Consider the following 12013-nt stretch of genomic DNA (forward strand, 5'->3'; position numbering starts at 1 on the left):
CTAGATGACCCAACTCCCAATGGTAATAGTGCCTAGGATAGCACAAGGGTCTAGTGCTTTCATCGTGAAGAAGTTTGGAGGGATATTAGAACTTTGTATTACGTCGGAACATGTTGGAAAAAAAAAACATCCAGTGGGACCAGAGAGATGCTCAGTTTACAGCAGTAACCAGCACTGGAAAGTAAGAACAAAGTGACAGAATTATGAGAAAAGTTACCATCAAGAGAATCATGAGAATTAGGAGGATTAAGTCGTAGCCCAAAACTTTGAAAAAAAAAAAGAAAACTAAAGAATTTATGGGACTAAAGTTGTCACTTTATGCTTCAAAAAGTTGTAATTTCACAAGATAAAACTCATACTTTTTCTAAAATAAAATGTTACATTTAGCTTTTTATGTAATGTTAGAAAATTCATTGAATCTGTTTTTTCTCTCTAAATGTTACAACTTTATTTTCATTAACTTACATCTTTACTTTCCAAAAACTTTACTCATAAATCATAAATTAAGAAATTTTATTTTTTAATTTTATTGTAAATTTTTCTAGTAGCCCTTGTGCTATCCCAGGCACTTTAACATTGGGAGTTGGGTCATCTAGACCCACTAGACAGTGCTCTGAACCTTTTTTCTTCAATGATTTGTGATCTTCACTGGTGTCCATGGATTACATGAAATCTTTCCACCTTTGTCATGGTAGGAATAACACGTCAATGATCACCTTGACCCCATTCTCAGAAAAATGTCAACATTTTCTCATTATTGTGTTACTTTATTCCTGAAAAATTTTGACCGTTTTTTTTTTCTTTTATGGTGGCCCCAATACTTCAATCAGGATCCATGAGGAAGATGTTAACGATTAGATTTGATTTGCTTTTCAAACTCTAAAGTGCAGAATCAGTTCCTTTTGTAGACCAACAGCACCACCTTGTGGAAATAAAACATCATTACAACGCTTAAAGCAATAAAGTCCTTGTTCGGTAATGTCCTATTTTCAATTAGAAACAGTAACTGCTGTGAAGATAATGCAGGTAATAAGGTAATGCAGAGAATTACCTTATTGCAAAAAAAACATTTTGTGAAAAGAATTTTATTTCACAATCTAGTAGAAAACAAATTGCGAAAGGTTCAAGGACTCCGTTAACTCAATTTGTTCCATACAAAATCTGTGGACCTAAACTTTACTGCTAAATGTGAATCTGGATGATCTGTAGATGCCTCATTTTGCGTTAAAGACTCCTTAGAATTAATGTAACTTACTTTTCCGTTCCTTATTCTGCATTTTTCATTTGCAGTTAACGCTTTAGGTTGGTCAAAACATACGACAAGTGGTAACACAAATCAGCATGAACAAACGGTGAGGGTTATAGATTTCTGCACAGCCTAACAACACTAACAGAGAGGAAGTCAGCGCGGTCGCTGTAGTTCAGTCCAGTTTCTAGACCGGGCTCAGTGCTGGCGGTTCCTTCCATTATTTCTGATTTGGAAACACGTTACATGTAGGACGCCAACTTCTTCATCGCTTCTGTTTGTGGTCTTAGCCCATGAGGTATCCTCTGAAAAAACAAAACATTTCTTTATCAAACTTGAGCGATTGATTAAAGCAGAAGAATTAAACTGTCGACAGGAGAGAAAAACTACAAATTCCAACATGTTTTTATTTTATAAATGCAAAACTCTAAAGACCTACTACAATGAAAATGGTGTTTTTAAATTGTTTTGTGAAATTTTTCTGATGGAGGACATGTGTAAAAAAAAATTAAGCTTTAAATTGCATATCTGAGTATTTCCTTATCCAAATTGTTGTGAATCCGAAGCAGACGAAAATAAAAAAGCCATTTGAAGAGTGTATTTGCTGGGTGGGCCACAAGCTGCCTGGTCTGAGCTCCCAGCAACAGCAAGCTGGATTTTCAAAGCGTTCCCAGCGCTCTTTTCATTTTGATGATGCCGCTTTTAGCCAAAAATCAAAAACCGGTGTGGTTTTTCTAGAACAGAGTTTCTGGAGAGCAGCAGTAGTTCATTGGAAATTCACCTGAGTTGTGGGCGGGACTGTCGGCATGGCGTAAACCTGCCTTCAATTCCCATCATCCCTTCGTTTATGCTCACTACCGCTAGCTTACAGCCCCTCACAGCCCAACAACAAAAATGGTGAGCAACATTACAGAATTTGCAAGATGCCAGCTCGGTGGAGGAAAACCACATGGATCTATTTGTCTACCAGTGGATGCATCAGAATGGAGTGGAGCAGCTTGTGGCCGGCCCCTATTCTTTACATCACAAACACGCTCTTCTACAAACGACATTTTTCCGTCTGCTCCTGAATCACAGCGATTTAGGTAAAGAAATTCTTAAAAATGCAGTTTTGAGCTAAATTTTCTTTACACATCACAAAAATGCCACAAGGGCACGTTTCAAAACACGATTTTCACCAGAGTGGGTCTTTCAAAATTCAACAGGAAAAAACTCACGGCAGCTTCATGCGCATGAACACTCTGGCCATGAAGAAGCTGAGGAGGACACTGACGAACCCGATGAAGAGCAGCAGGAAGCGGTTCAGTTTGGGAATGTTGGGTGCGTTGGAGCGATCCAGGATTATAAATCCCAGACCTCCCATTGTGAAGAGGAAACTGGAAGCCAGTCCTTCCATAATGTACTGCCCATTCACTCTGAGAACGAAAACAACAACAATAAGTTAGCTTTTCACTGCCTACTCCCCTCGCTCATATGTTTTTGGCTGGACTCGGAGAAATCAAACCTGTATGCCAAAAAGGCGACTGGCCGCTGGTGTCCATGTTCATCAGTCATTGAACCTACACTTGGTGGTTCTACAATGACGTCATAGATTATTCCTGTTGAATGAGAAGAAGAAATTTAAGAAACAGACGTCATTAAGAATTAAGCAAATGGAATTAATCTCTAAATAATTTAACACTTTCTTAATGAACAGAACGCAGTCAAAATATCTGCATTTGTGCTTTTTATTTGTAACTGGACCGGAGCAGTAAAACAAAACTACTTTAATTTAGCGACAGTGAGCGTTCACGCTAAACAGACGAGTTAGCCGCTTAGCTTCGACGTTAGCTTAAAAACAGAGCACCAACCTCCCGTTATGAGAAAGTAGGACACGATGACCACCGCGTACACGGTCATGGCCGACGGCATGTGCAGCCATGACGGCTTCTTCAGCTTAACGTTCGGACACTCCAGCACAGCAAACGGAACACTGAATAAAGTCTCCATAATACTTTCACAAGAAATTTCCTGCCACAGCGGCGCAAACGGACACGTACGCTGACGTCGATCTACGCGATGACTTAGTTGACGTGTCCCGGAAGTACACTTTATACAGGTTTATTTTCACTTTTTTATTTTTAATTATTGCTAAGAATTAAAACTATGTCGGGGTTTTGTTTCAAAAAGTCAGTATAAAAAATATTTTAGATATTTTATTCTACATTTATTACTCTTTTTTTCTCCTCCAGCAAACTTTATTGCTAACTTAATACAATACAATGGGCAAAACCGTTTACAATTGTAAAAATGGATTTCACCCCCAAAAATCGAATAATAAAAAAAACCTTTCGGACAAACCATGTAATCAAAAATCCAAAAAGTTATTTTGGAATATTTACAATTTTGTGATTATAAATATTTTCAAATCAGACCAATTTTTTGTGTGTACATCGAATGATAAAACATTTAAAAAAAATAATACTGTACCTTTTCTTTGTGGCAAAAAACAAAGAAACCCACAAGCTTCTTGTGTTCACTTTAAATGAGCATGTCTTTAAACAGCATTAATTTGGTATAAAAGATGAATTCTACCTTTAATTGTATTATACAGTATTAATCCTTGTGCTATCTTAGATGACCCCACCTTTACATTGACGTGTTCTCCCTACCATGACAAAGGTGGATAAAGGTGGAAAGATTTCATGTAATCCATGGACACCAGTGAAGATCACAAATCATTGAAGAAAAAAGGTTCAGCGCACTGTGTAGTGGGTCTAGATGACCCAACTCCCAATGTTAAAGTGCCAAGGATAGCACAAGGGTTACTGATCAGTACTTTAGCCTTTTCTCAATTTAAATCACTCATGATTTCTAATACGTCTACTTAAGCTTTAGATTAGCTAGACATCTTTTTGTGACATCTCATTCAACACCGTTTAAAATGAGTGTCACCATTTTTTAAGAGGTCTGCTCACCTGCATTTCCTCTTATTTCTCTCATAACCATTTTCAAGAACAAAGCCTCTGTATAGAAATGTCTTTGCTGCTAAAACATGACTTTGTTCCAAAGATAACATTTTAGAATAAATATCCTGAATAAATACATAAAACTCAGCTTCAAACACAATCAATTGTACCACATCTTAAAATGATAAATGCTTGTTTTAAGTAGCAGATGTATCGCATCATGAAGTAAAAACATGAACATATCAGTCACACAGAGAATCTCATTTCAGGTTGTTTTATTGTGGCAGTACAAATACACTTTATTTCAGCTTTTGGCTCTGTGCCTGTGCCTTCAGCACCTTCACGACAATCTTCTGCTCTTCAATCAGGAACGCACGCTTGATCCTATCAAGACAACAAACCCACATTCATTAATATGCCGTCTTTTTCAGCAATAGAGATTTACCACATCAAAAAAGCACATTTACACGGCTAACTAAAAAAGCCGGCACAAAACCTCCCCATTTCACACACAATTGACTAATAATCACATTAATTTCTTGCTAAATCTCCTCAGTTTACAGGGGACGGCTGCAGACACCTCTTACCTGTCACGCACACACTTGGCGCACATGGATCCCCCATAAGCCCTGCTAACGTGCTTCTTGGTCTTGGAGAGCCTCATCAGAACCTGAGGTCTAACAGCCCGGATCTGTAACACAACAGGAAGATAACAACAATGTTAACACAAGCAAATGAATAATTAGCTTTTCATCACGATGAGCTTGTTAAACAAAATGCTGACCATTGTTCCCTCATAATTTTTAACCTTTTGCAATCTCTTGCTATTTTTGATTTTTAAACAGCGTGGTCTGTTCTGCATCCTGATTGGCTGGAGACCTCATCAGTCATGTTCAGTTTGCCACATTTACACAAATCTTCTGTTTTCATTCTAGAAAAATGGACTTATTTGAACTTTGAGAGTTGAAATAAGACAAACATGAGAAAAGTGTAGAAAGTGTGCAGTGAGGAGATTCACAGCCTTAAAACATCTGAAATCCTGTTTCACACATTTCATTCTGGGTTATGGGTAGAACCTAACCCTGATAAACGAGGGAAACCTGTATAAGCAAATGTAATATTAGCTGATTAACCACACAAATGATTTAATATAAGCTCCCACTTCCAGCAGACATAATGCAGAGTAGATATGAAAAAGTGGATTACAAACTCTTCAAGTCAGTTCAAAAGATTTTTCTACTAGAATCCCAAAAAAAAAAAAAAAAGAAAATCTGACTCACTAAAAGCTTTATTTAGTGCAATTCTATTGCATGAAATACAGAAATCAATTCAAGACATTTAAGTGTTTTGACAAATAAAACCAATTTGCCATTTTCTTTGTGCTTAAATTGTATTTGAAGTTCCCATTACTTACTGTTCACCTTAAATCACTAGTAATATAAAAAGGTTTTAACCCATAATAATGGCTTTATTATGTATGCTTACAATAGAAACAAGAAAAGAGACAAGTCTACAATAAAAACAAATAACTAAATAACTAAAACAGCTGTGCATCTGCTCTCCTGTTTATGTGGTGGTACTCTCATTTAAAGCCCCCCAAATATACCAGGAAGTAACGGAGCAACAAACTCTAATCTCAGTATTAGTAGTATTTATTATTTAAAGTGCAAGCTACGTTTTGATTTTAATTTTACAAACAAAGAAAGTGCAAACTATGTAAAACTTTTACTGTTACAAAGAGCAACAAATGATGTGTATCTGCTGCTTTTAAATGTTAAAACTTAGTTCAATGAAAGATGACATTCAGGGATTACATTACATTTACAATGTATAGAACAGTATTCCAGTGAACTGTCCATCAGTGATAAACCTTACGAGTGTTACATCTTTCACTATTTTTTTAACCAATATTATCACTTACGAATGTATGAAAGCAGTCAAAATGGTAAAGAAAAAGGCAAATCTTGCTGAAGACTAAACATACGTAGAGCCAAATTAAATTTTAAATGTATTCAATTATCTTAGTTTGGCAGAATTTCTACAAAAAAATAAAACTACAAACGTTAAGAAGCCATTTATTAGGAATGACCTGTAAATCATTGCCTTCTATTCTGCCGTCAGAACTGTATTTAAACTTATATACAATTTAATAGAATCTTAAGGTTTCTCAATCAATTTCTCCATTTAATGTCTCAAATTGCAAAATGTTGTTTTTACTTGCAAACATCTGACTTTGATTTATAAAACAAAGACTGATATAACAATTTAAAAACACTTTTTGTTTATTGTTATCAGGTCTTCAATGAGACTCTCAGGGTGACCCACCACTGTATTTTAAAAGTTAATCAATGCAACAGCTAAGAATAGATTTCTTTATTATTCCAACCTCACATTCAAACATTAGTACTAAATGTGGGATTGTAGAATGATTAATAAAGTTGGATCACCACAGATCCACATGAGAAAGAGCTTGAAACCACTCACCACAATAACCACCAATCAATTAACTAATTAAAGCCATTTTAAATGCCAGGACTGCGGTGTAATCGTTTGATTTTCAAAATAAAAGATCACTACTCCTGCTTCAAAGGGGACCACCATGAGGATTGCAATCGATCTTCTTACCCCACGCAGTCTTCCTGGGCAGATGCCACACGCTGACTTGGGGGCTTTGCCAACCTTCTTAGTATACAGGTAGACGATGCGGTTACCAGGTGTTCGGGAGCTGCAGGCATGGGGGGGGGGGGGGTCAACGTTATGGTCGTAGGAAGTCAGGTGGGTTTCTTTACTGAGGATGCTGCCAGTACTTTTCCTTAAACATGGCACAGACACTTGTTATAATTCTGACTTACAGTCTGGTTTTGTTAGACGCGGTGTTGTAGGACAACCTACGGCGGTATGTCAGGCGCTGCACCATCTTGGAGCTGCAAGAAAATAATAGTCTACCATTAGCATGCTAGCACCGTTTAACCGTTAGACCGCGTCATGTTCCATGTAAATACAAACGCTGATACAAAAACAGCAACTAAATTAATCTTCTGCGACACACTAATGGCATTTACTATTCTTACAAGAGCAGTTTAACAACATTTAACATTTTTCGTGACTCCATTAAGGAAAGTTAAAGCGGCCTTATCGTGACTCGGAGTAAGCCTAAAAATGGTATTCCAAACAAGATAACACTCGAAATTATAGCGATAATATACTCTCTGACGTGTTATAAATCGAGTATTTTGGTCAAATCGAGCAGATCACCTCTTTAAACAGAGGATTACAGTCGATATAAAATAATTGTATTGAGGAAAGCAGGGGCCGCCATACCTGTTTTAGCCGTAACCGGAAAAGGAAGGAGGAAGCCCGATGTCAAAGTTTACAGCCTCTACGTGCGGCTCAATTAAACGGCTGCCCCCTGCTGGACACAAACGTTTATTACATGCTTTGAGTGATTTACACCGAATCGAAAACAATATTTTGGATAATTTAGAGTGTAAACTGTCATTTTAATTATCCTAAGACATGAGATGATTGTATAGAGTGAATAATGGTTTTTCAAGTGGTCTTTATTTCTACGTGTGGGCCAGTTCTTGCAGACAACTTTGCTGAAGGTGTAAAAAAAAACATCCTTTAAAAATTTACAATGGTTAAAAAGTCAAGTCATTTTGATTTATTTTATAGTAAAACTTTAATAACTTAGGAGAATGAGCGCCAAACATGGAATATTTATTAGGACAATTAGTCAAAATGACTCCACGTCATTCATGCACATTCACTTACCAAAATCGACCACCAGAGGGCGACCTTGTCTTTTGTGTTTCACCTGAATCATTTAGAATACTGAAAGTGTGATTTTTATTTTTATTTATTTTCTTTAAAAAAAATAAGCTAAATCTTAGTTTAGGCACAGGGTAAAAAAAAGATCGGTGTAATCGTTTCTTTATTTATATATTTTTCAGAGACATATCCTCATATTAAAATAATTTTTCCGTCCTAAATTGAGAAACATATCAATGTGCTTTTTTTTTTTTTTTTTTTTTTTTTTTTTCCAATCTAGACGCTGACCCTTGAGGGTAAAAAGGATGAACTACACCATCCGACTGATCTGATTAAATCCAGATGTGAGGTGACCTGGGATTAATTCATTCTCCTGGAAAATCAAAGTCTTTCACAGAGAGTGCCAAGATGATTTGTTGCCGCCTTCTAAGGTAAATGAGATTCAACCCAAACACACACCGCAATAATTAGGAACATCTGCGGGCCGGCTTACTTTTTTTGCCCAAAGTAATTATTCTAAAAGGCCACATCTTGGTGTTAAATTGAGAAGTTAATCCAAGGAAATATCAATAAACCCTTGATGGTTTTGCATAATTATGAAGGGCTTTGCTCATCTCCACACCATCAACTCTGTGCTGAGGGATCACCTGAAGTGGTCTCACCTGGAGTGCTCTTGATTATGCAACCTGTCCCCCCCTTCTGTCCCCTCACCACGTCTCCTTGGACCTTCTGTGTAATCTGCTGAGATTTAAACCTGCTGCTCCTGTTTAATAAATCCACTGCGATTAAAATAGGATTACAGCTCTGCTTTTGCCTTCCCAATGTCATCATCGCAAAAGACTTCACTCTTTGTTTTTTTTCTTCCTGTTTGTTGTTTTTTTATTGTTTTTTTCTTTTGCCCAGACTCATTTTTTTCTTTATCTTATTAACCGGACAGACGAGGATGAATCTCATTGTCCACTCCACCCCCCCACCCCACCCACCAAAAAAAAAAACCTCATCCCTGGAGCAGGACAGTCCATCTGTGGGGCTTGGCTGCATGAGGATTACGTTTTATAAAATCAGATCACATCCCACACCAGAGCTGCTCCCCTTCACTGGAGAGTCCCACCATAGAAGCACGAATATTTGCCCCAAATGCCCCAAAATGGCAGATTGAATCAAGACCCAGTTAAACTGTAAAGCTATGTACTCATCGCCCTCTGCAACAAGTAGCCGCTTCCGATGAAAAGTCGATTTAAGTGGATGTTTTAGGTTTTCATTTAAAACTCTCACATTTGCACGTTTCTGTTACCGTTTTTGGGGTCTTGCGTAAAAACCGTGCTTCCATTGAAAACGTATGTTCAACGTTAAACCAGGTTGAACTTTGACCAATCAGGACTCGGATGTGGTAGCGAGGACCAACCGTTGATTGATAATTGCCGTTTGTGTCACCAAGTCTTTCATTTGTTGGAATAGAGCTGGGAAAGAAAAAGCCTGGAGCGAGATGCGCCAGATCTACACGGCTTTGACACTGGTCGGCAGACAAGCACTACAAAAACAGTAGAAATGGAAACGTCAGAAGGAGCCCCTCCCTGCCCTGTCCAGTGTGAACACCACATGATAAAAGCGCATTTAAGAGCGCGGTATGGACATAGCATAAAGTCGACACGCTCTGAATCCCACAGTTGAGCTTTTCCCATGACTCCAGTGAACAGATTCATATAATGGAAAATGTATACTATCTAATAGAAAATATATACTTGTCCATATTCTTTTAAGCCTTAGAGTCCAGTTCTAAGGGTTAATCTGTGAGAATTAATGTTATTTTTCTTAAGGGGAGGGGGTATTTGATTAATGCAAATCCTACGCTGCCCTCATTCAGAGGCATCCTGGAAGTACTACAAGATTATTTGTGACCTTTCCAATGATACCCAATAGTTAGCAGTCATGGGTTTAAATGCATGCTGGGAAAATTCAGTACGTTTGGCCATTTTTAATAGTCAGCATTGGTTGTTGTTTTAGCACAAACAGACGGAAAACATCAGCAGCTGTCACTACTGAGGAAACCCACTGAAAATTGTAAACGTGCACACGCCTGATTCAGTGAAACTCCAACCTGGATGCTGACTCAGCATAACCTCACTACAGAAAGCTAATTTAAAATGATAGTGTTTTCAGAAGAGATTCCACACTGCAACCTGGCTTTCGATGTGATCTCCGTCCTTTTTAATTCTGAACTGGAGTGAGTGACTCCTCCCCCTTCATGTTTCAAACAGGAAGTACCAGCCGACCCCAGGAAGCCTAAATCCCATAGACTTCTATAGAGAAATAAACAGCTGTTACTTAGTCATTCTATTTGTCAGAGTAATAATTTTTACTATGGTACCTTTGGCGACTGAATTGACTTCACTTGGTGGGAGTTAGTCAGTGTTTCTTTTAATAGATGACATTACTATTACAGAAAATCTGCAATAGGGGTCAGAATTCCCAAGGGGCCTGTTTTTGGGGTTTACAGCCAGCAGGGCAAATGGGCCCCGTATGGACAGGTGTAGCGGCATGAGCTACTTTTGGGATCAGTCAAAGACATGATAATTACATTTTTAGACTTGTCCAGGCGTTCCATGAGGCTGTATGTTGTAGTGCTTCACAGGTTGTGAGCATCCACGAACAGCTGACTGGCTCTGAACCACCTGGGCACCTGTAGCAGAAGCCTAAAGGCATCGTTATAGGCCACTATAAATCTACGGAATGTCCCACGTCCATAATTCCACCACAGAGGAGCCGTATACAGAGGAGTGCAGTAAGCTTCACTTGAAGAAAACACACACTGAATTTTCTCATCAGCATATTTGCCTAAGCATAGAGTTTACAGTATTGTCTCTGATCCAATCATCAGTAATGAAATGTCCAAGATATTTGATAATTGAGGTTTGTTCCAGAGGCTTTCCACAAAGTTTAAAAACAGAAAGTTTACATTTTAGTCGCCTTTGGTCCTGACGATCATTATTTTGCTTTTAGAAGGGTTGTAGTTAATATCAAAGTCTCTGCCATACTCAGAGCAATCTTTTAAAAGTGTTTGTATCCCAGCACTGTCATCAGCATACATAAGATGGTTAAACATCTGACATCCAACAACACACCCAGGTTTGCACAGATTTAACTTGGTAGATAGATCATCAATGTAGACATTGAATAAAAATGGAGACAGGATCCGATGAGATAAAACATTGCCCCATTTGACAACCATTGTTTAAATGGCATATCAGAAAGCCAGGAATGGTACCAGATATTTCGGCACACCTCAATAAATTAGCTTTTGAAATAGTTTGTGGTGGTTCACCCTGTCAAATGCCTTAGTGGCATCAATCAACACAAAAATACAGATGTATTCATATTCAGGTGTTTCCCAACTATTTCCTGCAATGCGTAAATACACATATCAGTGCCAAGGCTTTTTTTTTTTTTTTAAATAAAGAAAAAAAAATTGATTTTCACTTGTTAAAAGATGCACTTTGAGTCTAGTCAATAAAACCTATTCTAACATTTTTGAGATGTTGCTGGCAAGGCCAATCGGTCGGTGTTTCAACAGACTATTTAAACTTGCAGCCTTGACTTTAATGACAGGAATCAATACAACCGAGAGAACTGAATCAGGTAGGACTCCATGGATTAAAAAGTGAAACACATTGCCAACAGGGGCAGTACTTTAAAACTTGAATATTTTAAATGCTCGACTGTGATGTTGTCTAGACCACATGCTTTGTTTTCTTTTATCGTAGAAATTGCATCAAAAATCTCACTTGCACGAATCACCACTGTGTCAGGGATATCCACATTGTCAATAGTGGATACCTCGGCATTCCTACAACCCCCCCCCCCCCCCCAGTGAGCACTGCCTGGAGACGCGCTCCTCTGCAGCTGCGCTCGGAGTGTGCCACAGGGGGGACCCCCCCCCCCCCCCACTGAACCTCATGTACCGTGTTGTCGTGTGAATGTGATTTTTTTTTTTTTTTTGTGTGTTTAAATGGTGTGGGTTTTTTCTTGTATCTACACCTTGTATCAGACG

General features: G+C 38.1%; 3 protein-coding genes across 5 annotated transcripts in view; 1 reads left to right on the top strand and 2 right to left on the bottom strand.

Moving 5' to 3' along the window:
• Window positions 1-1069: 1069 nt before the first annotated feature.
• On the bottom strand, window positions 1070-3312 carry ostc (oligosaccharyltransferase complex subunit). The gene is made up of 4 exons (XM_004079675.5): window positions 3097-3312; window positions 2751-2844; window positions 2464-2661; window positions 1070-1551 (listed from the first exon to the last, which is right to left on the bottom strand). The coding sequence occupies exons 1-4, from the start codon at window positions 3233-3235 to the stop codon at window positions 1533-1535; spliced, it is 450 nt and encodes a 149-aa protein (XP_004079723.1). The 5' UTR covers window positions 3236-3312; the 3' UTR covers window positions 1070-1532.
• Window positions 3313-4452: 1140 nt separating this feature from the next.
• Window positions 4453-7635, bottom strand: rpl34 (ribosomal protein L34). 2 transcript variants are annotated; one of them, XM_020711601.3, is made up of 5 exons: window positions 7516-7635; window positions 7047-7118; window positions 6820-6919; window positions 4782-4885; window positions 4453-4578 (listed from the first exon to the last, which is right to left on the bottom strand). In XM_020711601.3, the coding sequence occupies exons 2-5, from the start codon at window positions 7109-7111 to the stop codon at window positions 4494-4496; spliced, it is 354 nt and encodes a 117-aa protein (XP_020567260.1). In that variant the 5' UTR covers window positions 7112-7118; window positions 7516-7635; the 3' UTR covers window positions 4453-4493. The 2 variants fall into 2 exon arrangements, with proteins under 2 accessions (XP_020567260.1, XP_023821551.1); XM_023965783.1 differs by lacking the exon at window positions 7516-7635 and adding an exon at window positions 7450-7510.
• Window positions 7636-8245: 610 nt separating this feature from the next.
• LOC101167489 (sodium/potassium/calcium exchanger 2) overlaps window positions 8246-12013 on the top strand; it is a 79202-nt gene continuing 75434 nt past the window's right edge. For both annotated transcript variants that reach the window (XM_078936417.1, XM_078936409.1), the window contains exon 1: window positions 8246-8396. The gene's annotated coding sequence lies outside the window, so the exon portion shown is untranslated. The remainder of the gene's footprint in view (window positions 8397-12013) is intronic.

The sequence above is a fragment of the Oryzias latipes genome, chromosome 18 (assembly GCF_053564925.1).
Source record: "Oryzias latipes strain Hd-rR chromosome 18, Olatipes_Hd-rR_3.1".
NCBI classification, from domain to species: domain Eukaryota; kingdom Metazoa; phylum Chordata; class Actinopteri; order Beloniformes; family Adrianichthyidae; genus Oryzias; species Oryzias latipes.